This window comes from Xiphophorus couchianus, chromosome 7 (assembly GCF_001444195.1).
Source record: "Xiphophorus couchianus chromosome 7, X_couchianus-1.0, whole genome shotgun sequence".
Classification (NCBI taxonomy): Eukaryota; Metazoa; Chordata; class Actinopteri; order Cyprinodontiformes; family Poeciliidae; genus Xiphophorus; species Xiphophorus couchianus.
The window spans coordinates 3,570,106-3,597,353 of NC_040234.1; the positions used below are offsets into that span (position 1 = coordinate 3,570,106).

At 43.9% G+C, this 27,248-nt stretch overlaps 1 protein-coding gene across 1 annotated transcript in view; it reads left to right on the forward strand.

Moving 5' to 3' along the window:
• Window positions 1–27,248, forward strand: part of vwa8 (von Willebrand factor A domain containing 8) — an 85,165-nt gene that overhangs the window by 45,612 nt on the left and 12,305 nt on the right. The window contains exons 35-39 of the mRNA XM_028022070.1: window positions 671–875; window positions 964–1,045; window positions 1,931–2,135; window positions 10,043–10,151; window positions 10,281–10,437. Of these exons, the coding sequence (XP_027877871.1) occupies window positions 671–875; window positions 964–1,045; window positions 1,931–2,135; window positions 10,043–10,151; window positions 10,281–10,437 (758 nt within the window). The remainder of the gene's footprint in view (window positions 1–670; window positions 876–963; window positions 1,046–1,930; window positions 2,136–10,042; window positions 10,152–10,280; window positions 10,438–27,248) is intronic.

The window sequence follows — 27,248 nt, forward strand, 5'->3', positions numbered from 1 at the left end:
TCTAACCCCCAGGTCAACGGTTCTTTTTCCCGATAAAACTGTCTAAATAGATTATTTAGAGTTCCATCTTTCTTTTTCTGTGCAAATTTTGACATTTTTGTTTAAATAAGTTTAGTTCTTTTTTTATTTGACCTAAAACTGTCTCAATGATGCCCCCCTTTCCTGAAACTGCACCTAAGCAGTTGAATTCTTCTATTTGTTTAAAACCGTACTATTTGTTACTTAGTAAATAAAAAGTTGTTAATCTTGCTAAGTAAGAAACGAGACAAGAAACTAGACCAAAGTCTAATTTCTTGTTCAAATATCTTAATACACTTGAAGTAAGACAAAACTAACTCATAGGTAACATTTAATTAAGATACAAGCTTGCTTAGAGTCAATAATTCTTTAATGTTGATGAAAATGTACTAGCTCCTCTGACAGATTATTTCACTTAAAACAAGACATTTTTACCATGTTACAAGTGAAATAATCTGCAACTGGAACTAGAAGGTTTTCACCAGGCTCCTGTATCCTGCTGAAAAGCTACTTATAAGTTAGCTATGTCTTATTTCAAATACTGAAAACAATCAAGAAACTTAACCAAGTAAGTAAATAATGTCAATAACTAACAGATGAGTGCTGATATGTTTTTTTATTTTTTATTAACCATTGTGTTTTTTTTTAACAGTCCCCTAATGAGGTGTACAGCTTTAAGAGGCCAGTCGACCTGTCGGCCATGAAAAGCAGTGACAGCGGCTCTCACGCGTTCTACAGGGGTGCGCTGCGGAGCGGCTCAGCCAAACGGGAGAACTGTGTCAGTCTGCTCTCAGCCAGTCAGGTGGTCCGAGCCATCCCACCCACCAAGGCGCCCCTGACGGACATCTACCCTAAAGGTCACAGTTCACATCGTATGGGCGATAATGAGCGAATGCATTCTGAGAATGTCGGAGTTTGTGAATACTCGCTTCCTCCGTCTTGCAGACGTTACTCCTCCAATGGCAGCAGCATACCTGGAGGTGACCGACCTGACCTCCAAGAAACTCAAATACATTCCGGTTCCAAGGTAAAATCAGCATAGATAGAGGTTGTGGTTTTTTTTGGTTGATTTACTGAAAAAAAAAAAATAGAATCCTAGTTCTACATCTTCTGAGCATGATTACATGGAGGAGGATGACCTCCAGAGCTGTTTCTGTATGTTTACTAGTACATCAATAAAATTATTGAGAAGTTCACTCGTTTCAGTAATTCAATTCAAAAACTAAAACCCATATATAAATTAATTACATGGATGTATTTCTAGCCTTTAGTTCTGTTTGTTTGGATTATTGTAGCACAACTAATGGAAAACTAAAATTCAGTCAGAATTCAATCAGAAAATCACAATATAACAGGAGATTTCAACAAATTTATTTTTTAAATAAAGTTTGATAATAACATCTACAATCATGGGGAAGAATACTGCTACATGACAATGCACTGCAAAAAACACAAAAATTTACCAAGTAATTTTGGTCTAGTTCTAGTCCAAATATCTTGGTACACTTGAAATTAAACAAAACTAACTTACAAAATATAGGAGCATGTTGAATTCCTTAATATTGATGAAAAAGCACTAGTTCCACTGGCAGATTATTTGATTTATAACATGGGAATTTAAATTAAATAATGTAGGACTAATTCTTTTTTCCTTTTTATAAGTCAAGGGAATATTGACTTAAAACATGCTCCTATTTCTTTCTGAAATGTATAAGTTAGTTTTGCCTTGTTTCTAGTTCACTAAGATATTTTAAAACCAGACCAAATTTACTTGGTGAGATTTTGCGTTTTTGCAGTGTGTAAGTCAAATAAATCCAGTAAAACGTTCCTCGTGATATTTTTCGAACAGATCTATTTCATACATCCTGACCTGACTGACATCTTGAGGAAAGCCCTGTCTTGTGATTGGCAGGTCGATGACCGTGTCGCCGTACACCAACTGGTTGTCGAAGGTCTCAGACTGCGACGTGCTGCTGGCCGCTTTGGGTTCCGGAGGCGTGGTCACCGTGGACATGGGGGGCTACGTCCGGCTGTGGGAAACAGGCCTGGACGCCCTGCAGCGCTCTCTAATGGAGTGGAGGAACATGATCGGCTCAGAGGACGGCAGACCTATTCAGGTATGAGACCACATGGAGGGTGCAGTACCTCTCGGCACCACTGAGGGGCGGCGCTGTGCTGCTATAGTCTTGATGTCTCTTTCCCATTCAGGATCTTTTCTTGCTCTTGCAGGATATTTTTTATTCATCTGAACATTCCTGATTTAATAAGCAGTGGAATGTTTTCCAATTACAAAATTCATAGACTGTTTTTTTCTTTTTTCTGGCATGGGTGAGCGTGAAAGAGGGGTCATTGTCATTTTGATGCAACAGGTCAGAACGGTTTGACCTTTTGCACTAAGACGGCATTGTTGAGGAGCCCACATGCGGACGCAAACAGATGAGTCCTGATAGTGTATCTGCAGATCTTAGTTTCGTGGAAGAAAGGGGGAAAAAAAGAGCAAACACGGTTTGAAAGGATTCAACTGATGGATCAAGCATTTGTTTCATTGTTCCCAACAGTCAGTGTCCAAGAAAAATCTTTAAAAACTGCCTTGAACGCAAATTATAGACCTTAATAGAAATGTTGTGCTGCAGCTGAACACCTGGGCCTCCTGCTGGTCGGGATTCCTCTGCAGTCGCCTTGCAGGTCACACTCTGCCTGTGTTAGCGTTTGCTTTCTGCATCAACAGAGCTTCCACTGTACTACACACCTCAAACATTCTCCATCTGTTTGCATATGTCAAGTCTGTTCAGGATGACCCATTTGTGCAATATTTACCACACGCCTTGTTTTAGGTCATCGCGACAGTCGACACTCGGGCGTTTTTCCCCCTGTACATTAAGCAGGAAAAGAGGAACAGATGTCCTTTTATTGGTATTGGTTGACTGTTGTTCCAATTAAAAGCTTTAGATCAAAATGACTGAATGTGCAAAAACCTCACACTGCAAAAACACCAAATCTTACCAGGTAATTTTGACCTAGTTCCCTGTGCAACATCTCCTCTGCGTTGCTTTGACAGGCCCCAATAATCAGCCAACGGAACTAGTACTTCTTCAACAATATTAAGGAAACTCTTTCAGTTTTAATTAGTCTTGTTTAAGAAAAAACTGTAAAAAAAAAAAATCAACATAATTCACATAGATTATTAGTGGAATGATACACTGTTTAGGATCTTCCTACTGTTCAGTTCGGTAACATCCACAACGCCTTTGGTAAACAAATGCATCCATCTCAGACAGCCATCATATCTGCACACAGTTCATGTATTCACTTGTGGTTCCCTGCAGGCTTCCAGCTTCCCGTACTGACAGTCAAAACAAGCCAGCCAGTCAGCCTGCCAATTAACTGCACAATATGTTTTTTTTTTTTTTTTTCTGCCTCTATTTCAGTGATTTCTGTTTACTTTTTGCTGGCGTTGTTGGCCACACGCCACCATTTTTCTTCCCTGACTACTGTCTCATACTACAGCAGGTTATCACGCATACACATGCTGGATCCCGCAGGGCTCAGCACCTTCTTCAAATATGGGTAGATCATTGTGTAATCGGCATCTCTCACGGACAGTATCTCCACTTCTAATCTCTCCAATATTTGACTCACTCATTTTTGTATTTTTAAACATTTTCCAAAAGTTTTCTCTGGAGATGTTAACAGTACAGATAATACATTTCAATGCAGATGTGCTGTATTAAAGAATACTGACTCAAACTAAGAGTCTGAATGATGAGTAAAATGGTCTTTGGGTTGTACATTTTCTTTCAGTGTGAATATGTTTCAGTTTATGTAAAGACCTGCAGAATTGTACACCAGTCGTAATTATTTTGTCAAAAACATATAAACAACTTCAACTTAGCAACATGTTTGACATGCCTTAAACGGGCAGTATTACAGAAAATTGACTTTTTTTTTCTTGCTTTGCATCATGTTATAATGTCATTTCCTCACCAAAACTTAACTAGAGCATTTTTTCATTCATTTCATTTTTAGAAATCCTTTAAACTCCCATGGTAACCAATCAGCTATTCAAAACACCTGGGTGGACCATCCCCGCCTTCGAGGATGGAGCTCCTCCTTGGACTTTTCAAGGAGGAGCTTTGCAAGCTTCTATATTACAGAACTCAACTCCCCCGCAACTTCCTCCACTCAGCTCCTTCAGACTAGCCAGCAGCAATTAGCAAACACCCAATATAATTACACATCAGCTGAGCTCATTATAGTAGCTATTTCTCAGTGAAACGCTGGTAAAAAGATTGTCAAAGGGTTTATAGAGGAGCCATGTTGTGATGACTTCCTGGAGGAGGAGCTTCAGAAAGAGCAGTAGTTACTTAAAGAGACAGCCCCAATTTCAAAGCGTTAAGTCAAAACGTCAAATTTCTTTCAAGTCATATTTGATACATTGAGCATTTTTATAACAACCAAAGGGAACATAGTTACATATTTGAGTTATAAAATAATATGCACATAATACTGCCCTTTAAAGGAATATGAGTGATCAGCTTCCTTTGACATTTCTGGTCATTCTACATTGTTTTTATGATTTTTTTTGTTTGTTTTCAAAAGCAAACTGCAACACCTTCATGTAGCACCTTAAAGTGTGGATTACAGGAAATCAACTGAGACATTAGTAACATCTCTGCCTGCTGGCCTGAATAGTTTTAATCTCAACAGGCAACATCTGAAACATTAAAAACAATAAAACTGTTACTTACATTAATACTTTGATAACTTCCCTGCAGTATTGCTGAGTGGACTCATTTGTACATTCAAATGCTCTTTTTTGTGGCTGTTATAACATCCCGTTATTCCATATACATTGCAAAAACCCAAATCTCACCAAGTATTTTGTCAATATTTTCTAGTGCAAATAGATTAGTACAATTGCAATAAGATGGAAAAAAACACTTAATCGTTAAGTAATCCTTATAACTGAGTAGAGCCAAGTCAGCCCACTCTGAGTTGGTACCAGGGTTATAATAGTTTTGGGTTTTTCATTATAGTTTAGTTTTATTTTGTTGTGCCTTGTTGTCTAAATCAGTTTTAATGAGTTTATTAGCTATAATTAGTTAAATATTGTTTGGTTTAGTTTTTAGTTGTTATGGTCATAGTTCTACTGGGCTGTAAGGTGAAATAAATCCCTCCTTCTACAAATGTTTAGTTGTGTTAAGGTCTTAACTACAGTTGGAAGCCAGTATTGCCAGCAGTCAACTATAGCAATACTAGCTAGTTCTGTTCTCTGTGTGAGTAAAGTCAAGAGACTTTAGGACAAAGTTTTACTAAAGATTGTTTTCTTCATTGAGCTTCTGATAGAAAAACATGTCTTATTGTACAATTTCACAGGCAAGGTCTCTGTCTGAATCACACCCTGCTGTACGTTTAACCACTGCTACATGTTTAAACATTCATGTAGCGACATGATTTATGCTAACACACACACATTGGGCCATATATAAATATAGTCACATAAAGCACTCAGGAGTGAACTAATATGTGCTTGGTTGCACACACACACACACACACACACACACACACACACACACACACACACACACACACATACACACACACACACAAGGTGGCTCTTGGTTTTTAGGCGTTGAAAGACAGAATCAGAAATTTATGAGGCTATTAATCCTACAAGACCAGGCGTGGACCTGAGAGGAGAGAGAGAGGGCGCCTCGGTGTTTGAAGGAAAGAAAGATGTGAGGGAGGAATCTGACATTGATTCCCACAGCCATAAAAAGGAGATTTTCCTCTCAGCACCACACATCCAAGATCCATTCACCTTTCTAATTCGGATTTACTTCTCTTTCTTTGTGCTAGCTGTCAATGTTAGCCTTTTATTTACAGATGGATCCTTTATCAACAGCCTGATTGATGACAGGCTGGTTTACGTCATCCTATCAGAAGTCTTACACATTCACTTTGTTGAAAATCACTAATCTGAAGTGACCTGAAATCTCTGAGTTCACGGCTGACACAATAATTACACAGTAATAATTTGTTATTTTTTTTAAATAGAGTTGTTTATTGGATGATATTAACAAGCATTCAATAAGTCTGTACTATTTTAAATATCACTTTGTTTTTTTAACTGTTTTGTATCATAATTGACACATTAGACTGTAATTATAACAATAATCATAACCAAAAAGATGAATTTAATAGTCATGTAAAAAGATATTGCACACTTAAATGTTGTTTTTCACTTTTCCATTTTGAAACTATAATTACATTTTTGGAAATGTTTTCTTATTAAAAAAAAAACAAACATGAATCTTAATTTCACATCCTCCCATAACACAAAGAGAATAGAGAGACTAATTAAGCGCGAATAGAGAATAAAGGAAATGTATCACATTTCAAAAATGAATGTCTGAAGAAAATATTTAAGCTATACAGTAGAATAAATTGTTCTTTTAACTCAATACTTTCTGTTCAATGCATGGACATGATTATGCAATAACACAACATCATGCACACCCCTGTTAAAATTCTAGGTTTTTGACACTTCAAAATTAAGACCATGATAAATTATTTCCAAACATTTATGACAAATAACCTGTGCCATTCAGCTGAAAATTGAAAACTGATTAAATTGTTTTTAAAAAACTCAGGAACTGGTCATGGATGCTGGCCAATCCGATGTTAACCCTCGTTTAAAAGACTTCCTTAAAGTACAAGTTGTGTTCTATTTGATACAACTCTGTTGATTCCACATATTTCTGGGCTTAGGAGTAAGGCTGAAACACAGAAGCATTTCCTTTCAAAGAAAGACTTCTCCCGAAGTCTTGTGAGAAAAGATCTCATGTTGTCTGTAGGAACCAAACGGACACTTTGGTAACTACCCAGCAGTTACATGTTTTCAGTTGACGCAAATAAAAACTGTTCAAACTGCATCTTCAGATCTTTTGTTGATGTAGCGACATCACATTATGTAAGACACAGATCAAGAGAATAAAATTATTTGATTAGGGATTTTTACAGCTAAATCAGAATAGTACGATGCAAAAAGAACTTGATGACAAAGGGAAACTTTTAAAACAGTCGTGTCCATACTTTTGACACCCATAATTGTTAGAACTTGGTCCTTTTTTTCAGATCTGTACATTAGCATTCCAGTGGTACACATCGTTTCTCACCACCCTGAAGTGTTGGTGCTTCAGTCTTACATCCAGACTTGAAACTTGAAGTCTCTAAAAGGACTCGTTTTAAAGCATCACTCGTTTTTATAACCCAGGAGTCATCAGGTATTCATCGCCTCCTTTCTTTGACAAGCCCCGAATGGAATCCACTACCAGCTTCATGAAACAGTCGTGTGTTATTCTGTCAGGTCTATGTAAAGTATGAAGACAAGTGTGGATTACTGGAACAAGATGACGTAGAGGAAATCCTGCTGGCTCAGTCCCCTCCTCCCCGTGATTGATGGGTTTTTACGGACGTAGGGGTTTCAGGAACCGGCCGATGCTGGACCGGACCGTGGTGGTTCTATCTTTGGCCTGGGTTGGGGTGGGCGGCTCACGCCACATTCACAAAGAGTCGCTCAGAACATGTGAACCCGGAGCAGCCGAACATTTAAAGCACGTTTATGCCAGAGGCTCAGACCCCTGACCCTTTACCTAACCGCAGAGCTATGAAACCAACTTCTCTCTGGTTACTGAGCCTAACACTGATTCATCTGCCTGCACACACACTTCCTGTTGATTGTTACTAATACTGGAGTAAGGGAGGGCTCTGTTGCTACACAGAAACCCTTTCTGTTCAGACACTTATGTGACATTAGAGACCAAGTCCTTCTTCTTCTGGTGCTTTTAAGAGCAAAAAGTAAAAGTTTTTCTTATCCAAGCACAAAGTCGAGAGCCAGGTAAGCCGAGTGCTGCTACTTTGCTGTCAAATACCATTTCCAGAACAGATGGAAGGATTTTTCTTGATGCATCAAAAAAAAAGTATGTTGCAGTTTTTTCTTTTTAAATCACGACTTATCGATGGCTCCGTTCACACGGCAAGCAAAAGAGACACAAATCTGCTTTTTTTGCCCTAATATGACATCCATTTGGGTTTTTCATCTCAGTCTGAACAGCCCAACTCCGACCTTTCAACCCCCTCAAAATCAATATTTTTTTTTTGGCTTTAGTGGCTTTTATTTCACAGTAGATTGACAGGAAAGTGGATTGTGAGAGAGAGGGAAGACACCACCACGCTCTTATCCGATTGTTTTCAAATCGTCTGCTGACGGTTCTGTCGCATTTCATCTTATTTTCAGTTTCAGAAAAAATAAAAATGTGTTCTTGCGACACTCTCTTCAGTTTCTGATACTTCTTAGTGTCGGCACTAAGAGTCGGTTTTAAATTATTGATTTTTTTAAAATAGAATGGATGGATCCTTTTTATAACACATCAATTTGTGTTTCTCCAAAATCATTTTTTGCTCGGACACTCTGACAGATGTAGCCAAATACTTTTCTTCATTAACCTGTAAAAGCCTTTGTCAGTGCCGTTCAGTTCAGGTTAACGTGTTCTAATCTGAGATGAGACTATGTGCATCAGACTGACTCCTCTAATCTAAGCTAATTATGGAGATCCCTGCTGACTCGGCAGCATTGGATCGGAGCTCTGAGCTTCTCTGGGCTGAACTGCTGCTGGATAAATCTGGATCAATTTCGCTGGGTTTCCATTACAAATGTGCACAACTTTATCAATATACTGCTAATGTCACAAGAACACAATTTCGCAATTGTGGTGTTTCCGTCAAATACAACACAGTTAAAATCACACGGGAATAAGTTTATTCACGCAATAAGTCGTTAAAAAACACACTGCATCAACATCAACCTGCCTTCGTCTTTTCTTCTTCTGGCAACATCCGGTTGCCCGTGTGATGCAATAAAAAGTTTCTTTTGCACTTTTGCGAAATACACAATTTTTGATATGGCCGACAGACCATCTCATCTAATCAAAATTTTTTAAATCAAAAAACGGGAGTTTTATCCAAAATTGCCATGTTTCCTTTAAGCAAATTTATTTTCATAATTCCAATTTGCGCAATTTTATGGTCAATGGAAACGCAGACTCTTTGTATCTCTTCATACATGAATTAAAAACTACAGAATCAGTAGCTGCGTTTCCATTATCCATAAAATTAATTACATTTTGGAAATAATTTAGCTTGATGGAAAAAAGCCAATTTCAAGAAAACTCTTTCAACCATATTGAAATATATGCATTTTACAAAACTGCAATGGAAACGCTTCTTTCACATCTGACAAGTCACATGATCAACAACTGGATGTTACTACTGGCAGAAAAGACGAATAAGACAACAGGAAGTGGTAGGAGGATGACGGCGCAGCATGTTTTTTAATGACTTATCACATGAACAATCTTATTCACATGTGATATTAATTTAGTTTCTTGTCTAACAGAAGCTGCAAAATTTTGTTTTTTCGACATTAGCGGAATATCGGCAAAGTTTTGCACACGTTTCTAACAGAAACGCAGCCAATGGATAGAAACATCTGGGTCAGAGCCATCCACGTTTTCAGAACAACTCCATCCTTCAAAGATTCCTTCCGTTTGTAAGAATGCAGCTGAGCCACAGGCGACCCTCAGAGTCTGGCTGCCTCGGCGCACAGTCCGAGCCAGAATGCTGACTTTGGGTCTGATGGAGAAATCGACCAAAAAAATGTATCGTTAAGCTCCGTGTGGATCCACTTTTTCCACTCCATTGCTCTCCTGCAGAGAAAGAGACGGAGCCCGCTGCATCTCTCCTGCCCAGACCTCAGTATTGCGTTCACTGTGTGGTCAATTACATATCATTTGGGGAAGTGGAGAGTGCAGAGTGATATTGTGAGCTCGGAAAAGTAAAAGGCTCAATTATTTGTCCCTCGTAAAATTCAGTCTGAAAGCCATCTGGAGCGATTTTTGTTGATGCTTCGTTTTAGAAGTACTTCGTCCAGTGGGAGAAAAATCTAGTTTCGTTTTTGTTTCAGATCACGATTCAGAGGGACAGCGGTTTGGACGTTTCTGCACCAAAACACGGCAAGATAGACGCCAGCAACGCTCCTCACGTCGGGGGAAACCAGTGGGCCGGAGGCACCGGTAACAAGTTATCCTTACTATACGTTGACCGTGTACAAATTTTATCTTACTCCCAATGTTTTTCCTTTATTTAAAATACAGGATGCAACACAAACTGTGTCCAGTAAAAATGTTTTTCTTTTTCCTCAGGTGGCAGAGACACTGCAGGGCTGGGAGGTAAAGGCGGGCCTTATCGCTTAGATGCTGGACACAAAGTGTACCAGGTGTCCCAGGCTGAGAAGGACGCTGTTCCAGAGGAGGTCCGCAGAGCCGCCCGTGAGATGGCCGAGAAGGCCTTCAAGGAACGGTAGGACACAGGAAGTCTGCATCCGTTTTATGCTTGTATAGGTTTTAGTCCATTTTGCGTCATCGACTCGTTCAGTATTTTACATTTTTCAGATTTTGTCACAATAGCATCACAAAGTTTAATGTGTTTTGTTGCGATACGGCATAATTCCAGATTGGGGGGGGAGATAAATTTTTTCCCAAATTTTTTACAATTACAAATCTGAAAAGTGTGGCATGTATTTATGTTCTTGTATTTTTTGTGGTTTTGTAAAGTTTCTCAAACTTCCCCATAACAGAAGGAGAGCGTCTTTGAATGTCAATTTTCAGACTTCACCAGATATTCTCAATTTCATTTTGGTCTGGAATTTTTTTTTTTTTACCCCTCCAGGGGTCTTTTTGTGGGCTCTAGTGTCCCTTATATCACAGTAGGCTGACAGGAAACAGGGAAGGAGAGAAGACATGGGGCAAATGTCGCTGGATCCGGGAGTTGAACCCGCGCCGGCCGCGTCGACGACTCAAGGCCTCCAAATATGGGTCACGCTAACCACTACGCCACCACGGCACGCTCTTTGGTCTGGAATTTGACTAGGCCAATTATAACACTTAAACTGGCTTCCATCTAAACCGTTTCACTGTAGGAATGGGCCTCAGAAAATTTGGAGAGAAGATGAAGGAAAAAAAGAAAGCAAAAATGAAAATATTGACTGTGATAAACTTTTTAATCACAATTTCTTTAACTATATATATTTTGTCAAAATGATCAAATTAGTTTTTCAGTCACTGCTATGAAATATAACTTCAGCAATATTCAAATGTTATTTATCATGCTCATCTTTCTGATTGGCTGACGGTTAAATTTACAAGCTGCTTTGCTCCTCAAGCTAGCATAACTAGCACGGCTAGCACAGATAGCCAATGCAAAATGGACAAGTTTGTGACCAGAAACAGACTCCTGCAAAGAAACCCTCCCAGGACTCCTGGATGTCTAAAAACAGAACTCAGCATTTATGCTAAATTCATGTAATAATAACTTAATTAAAAGTGAGAAAAAAAACAAACTTCTAAAAGTCGTTTGGGGTGGGTTCCTCTGTCTCCACCCTGGAACCGTCCCTCAGTGTGTAAATGTGGAGCAGGTGTCAGTCCTGGAGGTTCTGAGTGGAGGAGCTCAAGGTCTGACAGGATGATCCCACTGGGAGACGTGTGTGTGTGTGTGTGTGTGGGGGGGGTGTATGTGAGCCCTTACATTCAGTCTGGAGCAGAGGGCACCCCTCTCACCAGCTGAACCATGAAGGCCGTCTCTGTTCACTATGGCTTCAAACATCCCCCATTCCTCTCCCTCTTTTCCTGCATGGCCCTCCAAACACACTGGCTGCTTTCACATGAGGAGGACAACTTCTCTGCCTCTTTTTTTTTTTCTCCTTCTTCTTTTTATCTCTTCTTGTCACTAGCTTCATTTGTCCAGATTCCTCCCCCTCTACATTTACCGCCTGTCTGTCTATCAACGTCCCGCTGAGCTCAGAGCAGATCTTGTTCTAACATGCGGATTCTGAATATCACTCACTTTGAATGTTCTCGAACAGAAACGGTTCAATAACTGGCTGCTCTGTTGTTTTTTCTCTCTTCCACTCAGTGACTGGAAGGGTTTTCAGAACATCTTTGCCTGAGGTCTCACAATATTTTTATTGAGCAAGTGTTTTTCTCTCTCTGTGCTAAAACTGTGAGCCGTCCAGAAAGTCTCTGACATGTGACGTACAGTGGTGGAAACACAGAGGTATTCCTGAAGAGACGTTTTTGGCCAACATTCTTACGTATTATTTGTGTAAACCAAACAGGCCAGAATCCTTAACTAACCAAATCTGTTCAAACTTTAACCTTAAAGGGGCGGTATGATGAAATTTCCAGGCACATAGAGCCATTTTATAGCACAATAAATAAATATGCTATCGTCAGTTGTTATAAAAATGTGATATACAGTACAGACCAAAAGTTTGGACTGTCAAGAAAACTGGTATGAGGTTTGAGATCTATCCAGGTACACACAGAAAAAGGTGCATGAAAGCCTGAAGGAAATAAAGCAATCTTGTGTTTTGATTTATAATGATTGAGTGTTTTGATAATGATTAAGTTGAACATGGATGAATACAATAGGTAAAATGACTGTATGTAAGTAATCACTGAATGATTCACTGAATGATTCTGAAGTGTACGAATCATGATCTGTAATAACATGACAACAATGAAATGATTAAGGTTTGATGATTTATAATAAGTGAAAGAGGTGATTAATGCTTATGATTAATGCTTAATGGAAATCAGCACATAGTTTTTAATATTTGACTGTGTTTAAAAGTTAATCAGAGGAAAGCACATAGGTTTTAATGTTGAAAAGAAAAAGGGAAAAAGCAGAAGGGGAACTTGTGAGTTCCTGCTGTCGCAAGCAGTTCTGAACAGATGGCCAGATGCACAGGATGGGTGGGGCGGTATGGTTGGCTAAGAACAACGCTGAGGAAAGGACGGTACTTTCCATCCCAGCCAGCAGACAGGAGGGGCCGAAACCACGTAAACTAACACTCCCCATACACATATATGGCAGAGAACTGTATATAAGCAGACGGAAAAGGAGAAGTTCTTGTTCTTTGTCTGCGGCACCGAAGTAGAGCTAACACGAAGAAGCAGATCAAGGAAACAACAGCAGACCACACCCTGAAGCCACGGGAAAAGCTGAAGCTTCGTGCCGCCAAAGGGAGACAAGTTCCAATCGTCCAACCCGGGTTTCTGATTCGATCGTCGGTCTTGCCTCAACCCAAACATTGCAACAGACTTGGAGAAAGGACAAAGGTCCCGTAGGGATAAAAGAGTTGGGTTTTCAAAACAATTGAACCCTCTCTACTTTGCTTCTATTCTAAAGAGGATTTTCCACACAAAGGACAAAGATTCAGACCAAGGTTTTCGGACGTTCCTGTTGCTAAAGATCCACCACCAACTGGGTATGAGTTGAACTCGCTTCCTAAAAAGCTATCTCAGAATCTGTGACATAGGTTAGGGAAAGAGACAGGAGGGTATGATTATACATGTTGATCTTATTACATTGCTCTTGACTTGTATACAATTGATTATTGATTTGTATGTCACATATCCCTGCTTAAGCTTGCTTAATAAATTCTTACTCTAAAATTCTAATGAGGTTGGTGGACATTGGAATTAATTGAGTCATTTAATCATTTTTTAGTTCTTTTAATAAAGGTAAAACTAAGGTACATGGTTCTAGTAAAGAGGAGGCTTCATAATTTCCTTTGGCGAGAGTAAAATAATGACCCAGGGACTTACATCCAAGTCACTAAATTTAATCTAGCCGGTTCCAAGAGCAAGTTATATTTTAGAAAGCGAGCTACCGTTAACAGGAGTGGTTATTGGAATTACGCAGCTGTGAGGGCTACTCAGCTGACTGTTTCTTAACTGAAAAGGGTCGTAACTTCTGGATTGGAGGTAGTTAGAGCTAGACGAATCGCTTTCGACACCAGTTTAAATAGATTATCTCTTATAGATCTCTTTTAGGGTAATACCCAGGTCTTAGAGATTTTCCGGACCTGTTAGACAGAGAACTGGTCAGTAGTCAGCCCCGGAGGGTTGTGATGAAGTGGGCGGGGCTAGCTATTGCAGGATAACGGACATGGCGCCCAACGTGGGGCGGAGCCAAGTAGGCGGGCCCTAATAAACCAAGTCAGTAAAAACAGAAGTGTGATTCTGAATAGCTCACTTGGATGGTTAACTCTGAGGGAACAGAGTTAACGGTGACTGATAAGGCCGTCAGTCACAACCCTTGCAGTAACTGTATAGCATGCAGGTGAGGGAAAGCTTCTACTGAGGATAAGTGATAGTATCCAGACAGTGAAGCCAGTAGCCAACACAGCCTGGACCCATCCCTACTCAAGAGCGCAAAGAGAGGCTTTGGGGGATAGGCAACTCGAAGACAAAGACAACTATGAATGAAGAAGAAAGGGGGGAACTGGATCCCCTGCAAGAGCCAGCAAAGGGACAAGAGGCAAGCAACATCAGCCGGGATGGAGAGAGTCATCAATCCCATCTTTCCCAATCCACATTATCACAATTGCCTGTATCGTTGATATTACTCGGTGATGGATTGGATTCCTGGATTGAGGTAATTAGGAGGGTTTTCTTTGAATCTCACTACACCATCAAAGAGGACATGGCACGGAACTTAATGAAGTACCTGGTGCAGACTCGGATATACTTTTGCACACAGCTTAAACATGGTCACCGACTAGGAGTTGTTAAATGCCCGGTAAAGGTAACCAAGAAATCGGAGATCAGAGAATGGCTGGAATGGTTCGCTGAACTCCTTGAAAGATGGACGATTGGTGAGCTGCGGATGGTCTACAGCCCCTCCGAGAAATATGACAGCCTGGTGAAGACAGCTACATTGGAAGCGGGCATCGAAGGGATCCTGGTGAACCCTCTCGCCAGTGGGGTGCGCAAATACAAAGAATATGCCGAGGTTCTGCAGAGACTTTCGGCCTTCAAAGAGACCCGAGGAAATTGAGCCCAGAACAAAGGACGGCCCTCCGTGAGTCCCGTAAAGCCGGGGCCGGAGGGTCACCAAAGTAATGGCGTCCAGGTCGCGGGTCATTTTAGAAAATGCCTACTGGGAAGGGGACGAAATCTACGCCAAAGTGGAGGGAGTACCCTACCTGGTGGACACCGGAGCAGAGGTGTCTATGACCCGCAAAGACCTAGAAACAGCAGGACACCTGAAGGTTCAGTTTGCTAATGGAAAAATAGAAGAAATGCCATACGGGACATGGAAAGGAGTAGTGTGGGTGAAAGGTCCTTACAATCTACTCACAGTAAAAGACTTAGATGAACTCAGTAAAAAGAAAGGCACACATCGCCGACTAGAGCGAAGGCTGACGAGCTTGAAAGCAAGGTTGGTGAAAGTCGGCCCGACCCAAACCGGATCCGGGCAGCAGGACTGGTACAAACCGATTGACATACCGACGGTGACAGAACAGAAGATCGCAGAGAGTGACTTCTCCCCGGCTGGGAAAGAGAAGCTGCGTGAGATCATCGTTACAGCGCAAGTGGCACGGTTCAAGAACGATTGTGGGGATTTGGGTCCAAAGGTTGTTCATCACATCGAAGGTGGGGTTCATCCACCTGTTCGGCAGTACCCGCTGAATCCGGGAGCAGTCGAGGAGATGGACAAGATAGTGAAGGAGCTGAGCGCCCTGGAAATCATCAGAGAGGAGCTCAACCCGATCACCAACAGCCCCATCCAGGCGGTGAAGAAACCTGAATCGGCTGGAGGGGGTTGGAGACCAGTTATCAACTTCAAGGCCCTGAATCGGAGAACAATAGCAAACCGAGCCAGTCTAATCAATCCCTAAGGAGCGCTGAAAACTCTTCGAGTCAAGAAGTTCAAGTCATGCATCGACCTAGCAAATGGATTTTTCTCTCTACGCCTCGCCAGACAATCGCAAGGTAAAACTGCGTTCACCCACAAAGGTAAGAGCTATGTGTGGCAAAGGTTACCCCAGGGATACAAGAACTCCCCAAACGTGTTCCAGTCAGCAGTGATGGAAGTACTGGGGGACGTAGGTGCAACTGTGTACATTGATGATGTCTTTATTGCTGATGACACAGAAGAAGAACACCTACAAAGACTACAAAAAGTGGTAGAAAACCTCACCAAGGCAGGCTTGAAGCTAAACCTCAAGAAATGTCAATTTGGACAGTTCCAAGTGAATTATCTGGGTTTCCAAGTCACGTCGGACTTGGGACTCTCAGACGGGTACAGAGAAAAGCTGACGAACATTCAACCACCTCAGTCAGAGAATGACTTACAGAAAATATTAGGACTATGCAACTACGTCCGGGACCACGTACCCAATTATCAGAAGTATGCCAAGCCTTTGTACAAATGCCTGAGAAAGAGTGAGGAGGACGAAAAGGACGGAAAAAGACCCTGGGTTTGGACAGCAGCGAATCAACAGAACCTGGAAGACTTGAGAAAAGCCATTCAAGCAGCTGTGAGACTGGAGCCAAGAAGTTTGTCAGAAAGACTGGTGGCAGAAATCAGCTGTGAAAATGACGATGCCATGATCAAAGTGAGTAATGAAAATGGAGGCTTGGTTACCCTGTGGAGTTACACCCTGACTTCTGTTGAGAGGAAATATCCGCAGGAGGAGAAAGAGCTAGCGGTGTTAGCTCGTTACTGGGGTGTGCTGAAGGATCTAGCACAAGGACAACCAGTTAAAGTCATCACACAGAGCCAAGTTCATAAGTATCTAAGAAAAGGTACCGTGGAAAGTACTAAAGCAACTAACACACGGTGGGGAAGATGGGAAGACATCCTGCTGGACCCGGAGCTTGAGATTGGGCCAGCACAACCCACCAGTAAGAAGAAACCGCCAGAGACATCTGAGAAGCCAAAACAACCGGAATGGACAATCTACACCGATGGATCCAGAAAGGGGTCCGACCAGTTGGCATACTGGGGATTTATTCTGAAGCAGGACGGCAAGGAAAAATGCCGTCAGAAAGGAAAAGCTCCCGGTAGTGCTCAAGCCGGAGAAGTAACGGCCGTACTGGAAGGATTGCTGGAGCTGGTGAAAAGGAAAATCAAGAATGCCAGGTTAGTAACCGACAGCTACTACTGCGCTCAAGCCCTTAGAGAAGACTTGGCCATTTGGGAAGAAAATGGTTTCGAGACAGCGAAGGGCAAGCCAGTGGCACACAGAGACTTGTGGAAAAAGATTGCTGAGCTAAAACTACAACTGGAAATAGATGTTGAGCATCAAAAAGCACACACGCATGAGGGAGCTCATTGGCGTGGGAATGATGAAGTGGACTGTTATGTCCAGCAAAGAAAGATCGTCTTTGTCGGTACCGAGAAGTGGGACAGCACTCCCAGAGGACGGGAGGTCCCAGAAGAGTACGTGGTTGAGGTCGTGCGGAGCGTGCATGAGGCCCTTGGACATGCAGGCGTACGACCTACCCGTAAGGAACTGGAGGAGCAGGATCTTTGGATCCCAGTGAAACAAGTCCAACGCGTGCTAAGGGACTGTGAGGTATGTGGACAATACAACGCAGGTCGCCGAGGGCAGCGGATGGAGGGGTTATCCATCAAAAGCACGGTCCCCTGGGGTTCAGTCTGCATGGATGTTGCAGGCCCCATGGGGATAACAGGAAGAAGAGGTGAGAAGTACCTCTTAGTGCTGGTGGATTCTATGTCGGGGTTTGTAACTACAAAAGCAGCCAGGAAAGCAAACGGCAATAGTGTTGTCGGCATGCTGGAACAAGTATGCAGTGCCCTGGGAATCCCGAAAGAGCTGCGCACGGATAATGGGACTCATTTCCGTAATTCACAGGTTGACCAATGGTGCCAGAAGTTTGGAGTAATGCGAGTTTACTCTCCACCCTATACCCCACAAGCTAACGGAGTGGTGGAACGAGCCATAGGGTTAGTAAAAAGCTGGATAGCTAAAAATGCTAACACCAACAGTTGGAGCACACAGGCGGTGGAAATAGGGCAGGCCCTGAACGACAGAAGCAGAGCCGAGAGGCCCGCCCCTGCAATGGAGCTCAACCAACGGCCGTTCACCACGAAGGAAGTGGGGCGGAGCTCCAGCGACAAAAAGGAGAAGCTGACGCCCAGAGTGCCATTCCGAGAGGGACAGCGCGTGTGGGTCAAAGCAAGGGAGCAACCTGTAAATGCAGCAGTAAAACCCAAGTTTGAGACCACTGACATCGTCAAGCAAGTACTGGATAGGAACACAGTATTGCTGAAAAGAAAAGGGATTCAAGGAGTTGAGCAGCTCAAGCCAGTTCCTGACTAAAGTGAAACAGAAGCCGGTGAAATGGCCAGTGAATCATGTACCATTCCACCCTATATCGGACTGGCCACCGTGAAAGGGGTGGTTATAATTAGAAGAACACCTTCAGGGATTTGGGCAGGACGAGCCCTGAAGAAATTGGATTGGGCTAAAAAGGGAGTCCTGTCGGAGGAGCGAGAGATGCTGATATGGGCAAGAGCTAAAAGTCGCTGTCCGGTTTGTTTAGTAAACAACCCACTCCCCATCACCTGGGAGGGACCGGGCCGTGAAAAACCCAGGAAACAAGGAGCCACCGCAGAGATACTACAACATCTCCGCGTCTCTCCGGTTACGGTTTTGAACAACACCATCTGTGGGAACTGCCGGGTAGGTTACCTGCCCCGACTTCAGTTGGAGACCCAATGGAGCTGGCAGAATGAAGAACCAAAAAGCTGTTATTGCGTCTGGGATGGGGACGATCTCCATCACTGTTCTACTTGCGAAGACCAGCTGGGGAGAGGAGAACTGACTTTGACAGGTCAGGCTGAGGGATGGCAGGTGACGAGGTTTTACAGCTCGCTGCGATATTACAGAACATATGACCAAGTACAACCAAATCACGGGAGCCCCATACCAATAATATTACCAGGACCTTCAGCTCCCCCAAACACCCCAGAAGAAGCGGATCCATGGGTGTGGAGGAGAGAAGAAGGGCCCCATGATGTCCTGTGGGATTCTGTTCATGCTGCCTGGCCGTATGAAGCTGCCGGAACATCCCTGTCATTTCCACCATTGAACACCAGCCACTCCCCTGTGATCTTCCGGGTACATCGTCCTCACGCGTACCAACCATCAGCTGAGGGGCTAAGTGCACTCCCAGATGACACCAGGGACCAAGCTGTTAATGGAGGTTGGACAGGCCCCTGGGAGCTGACCACATGGGCACATTTGATTTTGGAAGTCATCAATGACTGCACAATTCCTGTGGTGGATTTACCGGACGTGCCAAGGGAAGATGGGGTACGCTGCTCAGATATGTATTACTACACCACTGAGGTGGACGGGTGGGGCAGCAATGCGGTAAGACCTAAGGAAAAGTCTTGCCTGTACTGGATAACAGCGGAGTCCCAGTTTCGGGATGGAGTGTTGCAACACCCGGGAGGCGTGGCCCACAGAGCGGGTACGCCCTCCGATCCTAGCACCTCCTGCCAGATTCAGCTGTCAGTGCGCATGATCACCGTCCCCTTTAAAGGAATCTACTCCGTCGGAGCAGCCATCAAAGTGGTGCCAGACGAGCAGAATTACGCCACCGTGTCCTACACCGAACCGGAGCCTCCTCAGAAGAAACCCAAGACCCACGCCTGGCAGAAGCTCGCTTCAGCATTTCCATGGAGGAAGAAGAACCAAGACTAACGGATAAACCGGAAGGGGGAAAACGAGTCGTCAAGTCCCAACGTCAGTCAAAACCCACAAGACGGACAGGTACAAAGGTTTTTGTAACTAAAATGTTCAAAGTAGGAGCTGGAGTCTCGTCGGGACTATCAGATAAAGGTCCGTTCCTGAGACTCCCTACTACCTCTATTCTCCTGGATATGCCAAGAGAAGATTTCACTCCTTCCAATCCGCTCACCGAAGCATATTTTCTCAAGTACCTCATATATCTTCGACCCACTGATTTTCAGAACACCAAACAGGTGGGGGAAAGTGAAGAGTACACGTCACCCCCTCCAACGAAGCCACATTTATTCATCCCCACCGCACCGCCTGCTTGGCAAGGACGAGGGTCCAATAACACGGTCCATTATGCATCAATTTCACCTATGAGCCCAAGATCTCTGCCATGGACTTTTAATACAGTGTATCACAGGGTACAGGGGATCGAACTACGGATAAGGTGGGGTCCCCATTACCTTGAACCACTGCAAGGACTGTATTGTGAAATTTCACTTAATGACATGATTATTTGGACCACATCACCAAGTATGGCAAAAACCATAGTAAAGAGGGAAATGAATCCAGAATGTTATATATTTAATAACACCAGGCTTCCATTGAAATTGGAAATAGACAGGGTCTACCCCAATCCGCCACACCAGAGGATTTCTACCCCGTCAACCTGGGGGTACCGCACCAGACTAACTTTACATGGGCAACCTTTGTACACCTACATCTCAGTACCCGCCCCAATAGGGTACAATCACGAATCTTGGTATGACCAGGCGTTGAAAAACGGCACCGCCCAAGGCCCGTTTCCTCGGCCGCACTATTGGAGGGTGTTCCACTGGAAGTGGGTGTGGAGGGGGTTGGAGCCCGACTTACCCTACCCCTCTCCTATATTTACAGCCTTGCAACACAGAAGAGCCACCAGACGCGTTGCGAAGGACCCTGCTAACCAAGGCCGTATCAAGGCTTTAAGAAAAATTTGCACAAAGCCTGATACACCGGATCCCAGAGAATCACTAATCTGGCCAGAATGGATGCTATCGGCATGAGGCGCAAGCCTACAGACCAGGGTTGTCTGGACTCAACATCGGATTCGGACAGCTCTACTGACACTGACGACGACTCGGACACCTCTAGCGAACCTCTGCTACGGAAAACGACTACGATAACAGGAAAATCCCTTTGCCTGAAAGGGCTGCTGACGCTTCTTGCTTTGCTATTTGCTGCTGCTATTCTCGCTACGGTCTTCTACTTTATCGGAGTTGGACCGTGGTACCTTACGCATACAAAGGTCACTTATGGACATTCCAAGTACGCCACTTTCAACTGCTGGAATACAAGCACCACGGCTATTTTTGTGCCATGGGACAACGAAACTTCTGCCCAGAATCGAACCGGATTATTCGCCAAAGACAACGGCAAAAAGTATGTGGAAAGCCGAGCCTACAAAGTGAACGACTCCTCCCTAGACGACCTCCTGAATCGGACCTGGGAGATCTACGCCTATGACTTCCTCGAGACCGGAGCGCTCTGCTGGATACGGGTTCTACAGCGCAAGGAGCGACGGACCGTGAGATGCAACTGGATTCATCCGGATCGAGGCTTTCCACAATGGCATTGCAATATGGCCTGTCGGTCGCTACTACTTTTACCGGAACAGGGATACTGGGATACCGAAGTTATATACCCGGCCCCGCACAGGTCCTCAGGCTGTCGAACCTGGCTCCCACGAGGGGAGTTTTGGGGAGACTATCACCTAAATTGCAGAGAAGATGCCAACATCACAGAGCGAGAGCGGATCAACAGAACCTCCCGAAACGACTTTCGCGACTGGGTCACGAGGCCCCCCCCCAACAACAGTTTAGCTAATATTACGGCCTTCCTGATTCGGCAAGGTCCTACACGGTTTATGTACCAATCTGACCAACAACATTGTAATAGGCACCACTTTAGGTGGTTGAATGCCTGCCTCTGGAATAAGTTCGTCAAATGCAGGGGCCAAAATTACATTGTAACAGCTGTAGAAGAATACTGGACGGATTTATGGCACTCTGTACGCACAGTACGTACAGAAATTGAAGTTTGGCTGAATAACACATTCCCATGGACATATATAGCAACGGACCAAACGTTCTTTGTGGGAGACTTCCCAGAGGGAGCGGTTCGCTCTCCTGCTGGGTTACAGGAGCTACACATTGCCAACTTGCGTACCCAACGCCTTCCAACTCCTGAGGATCTTCTGAACGCTCCTAAGGATGATTTTGCAAAGATTGATAAGTGTGTCGCCAAGAGGATCTTTGACAGCCTCAACGATACTTATTGGAGGAAAACCCTATCTTCACCGCGATGTGACCTCTTACAAGAACGCCATACTTTATTTTCCGTATGGAAGTATCACTGCCCCGATCCCGACACCTTTCCTACCGCTAAATGGGCTCTACAAGCCTGCTATGAGGATTATTATCGAGATTGCGATTGGGAATGGTGGGGACTCCAACAGGAAGAACTTCAAGCCTGGGTTATACCATGTCTCAGTGAATCCACCAATTATTGGATCAAGTACCAGTACCTCGCCACAGTTTATTCTAAGGACCGCGCGATTTGGCCTGGAATTTTTTGGAGACCTGAAAACTACGTCAACCCGAGACCCTGGCGCATGACTTGTAAAAACAACACACGACATGTCTTTGAATGTGTCATCAGTTTGGCCAGAAGACCCTGCCACGAGGTCCAAGGTTGGGAAAGCTACTGCAACCAACATTATGCCGATGAGTATGACACTCACTCTTCTGAAGTTACTTGGCGCAAAATCAATGGTACTTGGCGGAGGGCTATAGTGAGCGGAAAGACCTGCACCGATGCAATTCTGGGATACCATCTCCAGAAGCGCAAGAGCATTCTGGGTCTCCCAGTTCCGTTCATCCCAAATCCCCTGGTGGCCATCGCCGAAGGACATGCTTTCCGCAAGAATCTGTGTGATGGGCACACAGACCCAGGGTTTGATTGGGTTGGGCCTAACCTTTTGTATTCCAATCTCACCTGCCAAATCTCTAAGGAAATTTGGGAAAAATGTGGAAAAGGATCTGACCAACATGAATGTTATTGGTTCGAGACTTTGGGCTCAGCTATCGTGACCACCCTTACCGACGTCGTGGAAGGCGTTGCTAACGTTGTAGAGGGAGGCCTCCACATCGTCGGACAGTGGCTGCTAGATGCTCTGAGCCTGCTGTGGCCATACATCTTGGGCCTACTGGGCGTGGCCGTGGCTTTAATCGTTGGCAAAATTGTCTTGGAGGTGTGGCTGAAAGCACTATGTCATTGCGAAAAGAGGGGGTACCAACCCCTCCCCCCGAAGGAGGAGCCTGCTTCTGCATAAAAGAGAGCTGCCGTGTGCCTGCGAGCCATTCAATCCTCGCTGCAGTTGCCGACAGCACCGGAACCAAACGAACCACCATCGGACATCATGGAATCTAACTCTTCAACCAACACATCAAACCCCAACTCACTTTTTGCTCCAATTCAAGTGAGTACCCTTGAGCACTTAGGGGTTACCCTGGCCTGGGTACTCTACTGCCACACTGGTTCCTGGCCCAGGGGACATCCTATGAGGATCTTCGTTGCGCTACAAGGATATGTCAAGCTTATCCTACGACCCATCATCCTCCAGAAATGGGGGTTAGCTTCATCCCTTTTTGCTTGTTACCTGATGGGCCGTACCCGCATCAACTGGCGCAGGGGCGTTGTGGTCTGCCTATGGCTCGTCACCGACACCACAGCCCTGATACTGGAGTTGGTCGTTGGGGGTCGTCAAGCCACTCGAACCGCCCCACTTAAGATCCTCACAGCTATTCTAGAAGGGCTCTTCGCAGTATCTATCCTCGTCTACTTAGCGCGCCAAGCCTTGTCCATCAAAGGTCGGGGCAGGCGCATATGGCTGCAAAAGTGGATAGTTCTGGCTCTCTGGGCAACGGTTTGGGGGATCTTGGTGGTCCTCTACTGGCTTCAGGAAACCTCAGACCTAGCCATCGTTGTATGGATGATGACCTATGCTGCAATATTCCATGATTCCGCTCATGTCTATGATAGGGGCGAACCAGCTCCAGATCATGACATTCCGGTTCCTGTGATTAATTCTCCCTGGCTGGCAGCCCAAGCAGGCACACGAGCTTAAACCAGCTACACTCTCCGCTTTCGCTTTTGCATATTTGTTGTGTTATTGTTAATCCGAAACCCCTAATCGTGAAGTTACCTAGGTTGCTGTTTCTTCTCAGGCACCAACCTGCTGTGTGGGATGTGGGATTGCCGCAGAGTCCTATGGATTCATATGGGTTGCATCGTCCTCCCGCTGGTGTCACCGTTGCGTGAGCAGCCGTATCACCGATGTAACGGCAATTCTCTGCGCCACAGGGCAAGGAGATTTGCCTTACATAGCGGCCTCCACATCTCGATCCCTGGAACGGGTGCACAAAATAGTGTGGACCTCTGCCTTTGGCCAAGAAGACGACGACCTTATAACATCTCCAATGCACACGGGACTCCTGCTGCCCGTGATCCAGAAATTATGGGAGCACCAGCTTACTCGACAATGCCTGCCAACTCTACACCTTCTCGATGGACGAGTTGTGGCAGTGGGCGAGTACCTTCCACCAGCGTGTCCCGTGTCGCCGGATATGTTTATCGATGTCGGATGCCAAACCAGCAGTGCGACTCACAGAAAAGGTACCCAAACTGAGATTCTCAGTTCATCTCACCAAGCATGCCAGACAGAAGACACCCTCTTCGTGTCATCTCCTTCACCGGATCCGCCTTCAACCGATATGGATTTTCAGGATCTGCTGACTGAGTTGGAGGGATTCTGTGACAACCCACCGACACTGCCAGACTCTGAGATGGATCTGTCTTCGCTTCTGCAATTTTCCCTGGAGGACATTAGCCCTCCCGGATCAGCAGGATCTCCACTTCCTCCACAGTTGGACGCCGAGTGCTGGATTTCTCCGCCGTCCAATCTGACGGAGTATGAGGTTGTGGATACCTGGACACCATCATCATCTCCGGTTGCCTGCTACGAACAGGACATCTTGACTGCTGATTGCGGTGATGGACTTGACCTCTTTTGACCTCGGACTTTGTGTTTTCTGCGATGCACCGTCCGATCTCAAGGAGGGGGTGTCAAGAAAACTGGTATGAGGTTTGAGATCTATCCAGGTACACACAGAAAAAGGTGCATGAAAGCCTGAAGGAAATAAAGCAATCTTGTGTTTTGATTTATAATGATTGAGTGTTTTGATAATGATTAAGTTGAACATGGATGAATACAATAGGTAAAATGACTGTATGTAAGTAATCACTGAATGATTCACTGAATGATTCTGAAGTGTACGAATCATGATCTGTAATAACATGACAACAATGAAATGATTAAGGTTTGATGATTTATAATAAGTGAAAGAGGTGATTAATGCTTATGATTAATGCTTAATGGAAATCAGCACATAGTTTTTAATATTTGACTGTGTTTAAAAGTTAATCAGAGGAAAGCACATAGGTTTTAATGTTGAAAAGAAAAAGGGAAAAAGCAGAAGGGGAACTTGTGAGTTCCTGCTGTCGCAAGCAGTTCTGAACAGATGGCCAGATGCACAGGATGGGTGGGGCGGTATGGTTGGCTAAGAACAACGCTGAGGAAAGGACGGTACTTTCCATCCCAGCCAGCAGACAGGAGGGGCCGAAACCACGTAAACTAACACTCCCCATACACATATATGGCAGAGAACTGTATATAAGCAGACGGAAAAGGAGAAGTTCTTGTTCTTTGTCTGCGGCACCGAAGTAGAGCTAACACGAAGAAGCAGATCAAGGAAACAACAGCAGACCACACCCTGAAGCCACGGGAAAAGCTGAAGCTTCGTGCCGCCAAAGGGAGACAAGTTCCAATCGTCCAACCCGGGTTTCTGATTCGATCGTCGGTCTTGCCTCAACCCAAACATTGCAACAGACTTGGAGAAAGGACAAAGGTCCCGTAGGGATAAAAGAGTTGGGTTTTCAAAACAATTGAACCCTCTCTACTTTGCTTCTATTCTAAAGAGGATTTTCCACACAAAGGACAAAGATTCAGACCAAGGTTTTCGGATGTTCCTGTTGCTAAAGATCCACCACCAACTGGGTATGAGTTGAACTCGCTTCCTAAAAAGCTATCTCAGAATCTGTGACATAGGTTAGGGAAAGAGACAGGAGGGTATGATTATACATGTTGATCTTATTACATTGCTCTTGACTTGTATACAATTGATTATTGATTTGTATGTCACATATCCCTGCTTAAGCTTGCTTAATAAATTCTTACTCTAAAATTCTAATGAGGTTGGTGGACATTGGAATTAATTGAGTCATTTAATCATTTTTTAGTTCTTTTAATAAAGGTAAAACTAAGGTACATGGTTCTAGTAAAGAGGAGGCTTCATAATTTCCTTTGGCGAGAGTAAAATAATGACCCAGGGACTTACATCCAAGTCACTAAATTTAATCTAGCCGGTTCCAAGAGCAAGTTATATTTTAGAAAGCGAGCTACCGTTAACAGGAGTGGTTATTGGAATTACGCAGCTGTGAGGGCTACTCAGCTGACTGTTTCTTAACTGAAAAGGGTCGTAACTTCTGGATTGGAGGTAGTTAGAGCTAGACGAATCGCTTTCGACACCAGTTTAAATAGATTATCTCTTATAGATCTCTTTTAGGGTAATACCCAGGTCTTAGAGATTTTCCGGACCTGTTAGACAGAGAACTGGTCAGTAGTCAGCCCCGGAGGGTTGTGATGAAGTGGGCGGGGCTAGCTATTGCAGGATAACGGACAGGACACACCTTCTAATTCAATGGGTTTTCTTTATTTTCATGACTATTTATAAGGCAAGAAATCCCACTTATTAACCTGACAGGGCAGGTTGACCTATGAAGTGAAAACCATGTCAGGTGACGACCTCTTGAAGCTCATCAAGAAAATGCAGAGTGTGTGCAAAGCAGTAATCACAGCTAAAGGTTGTTGATGTCAATAGTCATGAAAATAAAGGAAACTCATTGAATTAAAAGGTGTGTCCAAACTTTTGGTCTGTACTGTATATCAAATATGTCTGAAAAGAAATTGTACCTCGAAATTTAAATCTCTTATTTTGGGCCTCTGTCTCTTTAAGAAGCTCCTGCTCTCAACGAAACTCCAATTCAGGAAGTCATCACAACATGACTCCTCTATTAACCCTTTAAGAACGTTTTTTTTGTTGTTTTTTTTACCAGTGTTGCAATAAGAAGTAGCTCCTATGAGCTCAGCAGATGATTAGTCCCACCAGTCCCACCAATTGCAGCTGGCTAGTCTGAAGGAGCTGAGAGGGGAATGGTTGCTCTGTCATGTGGAAGCTTGGAAGTTTTGGAGGCTGCAGCTCAAAGGAGGAGCTTTGTGGAGCTTTGTGAAAGCAAGCATTTAGGCAACCTGTGGCATTTTAGGTTGCCACGGGAGATTAAAGAATATTTCAAACAAGCATAAAAGAATCAAGGCAACACTTCAAGAATGTTT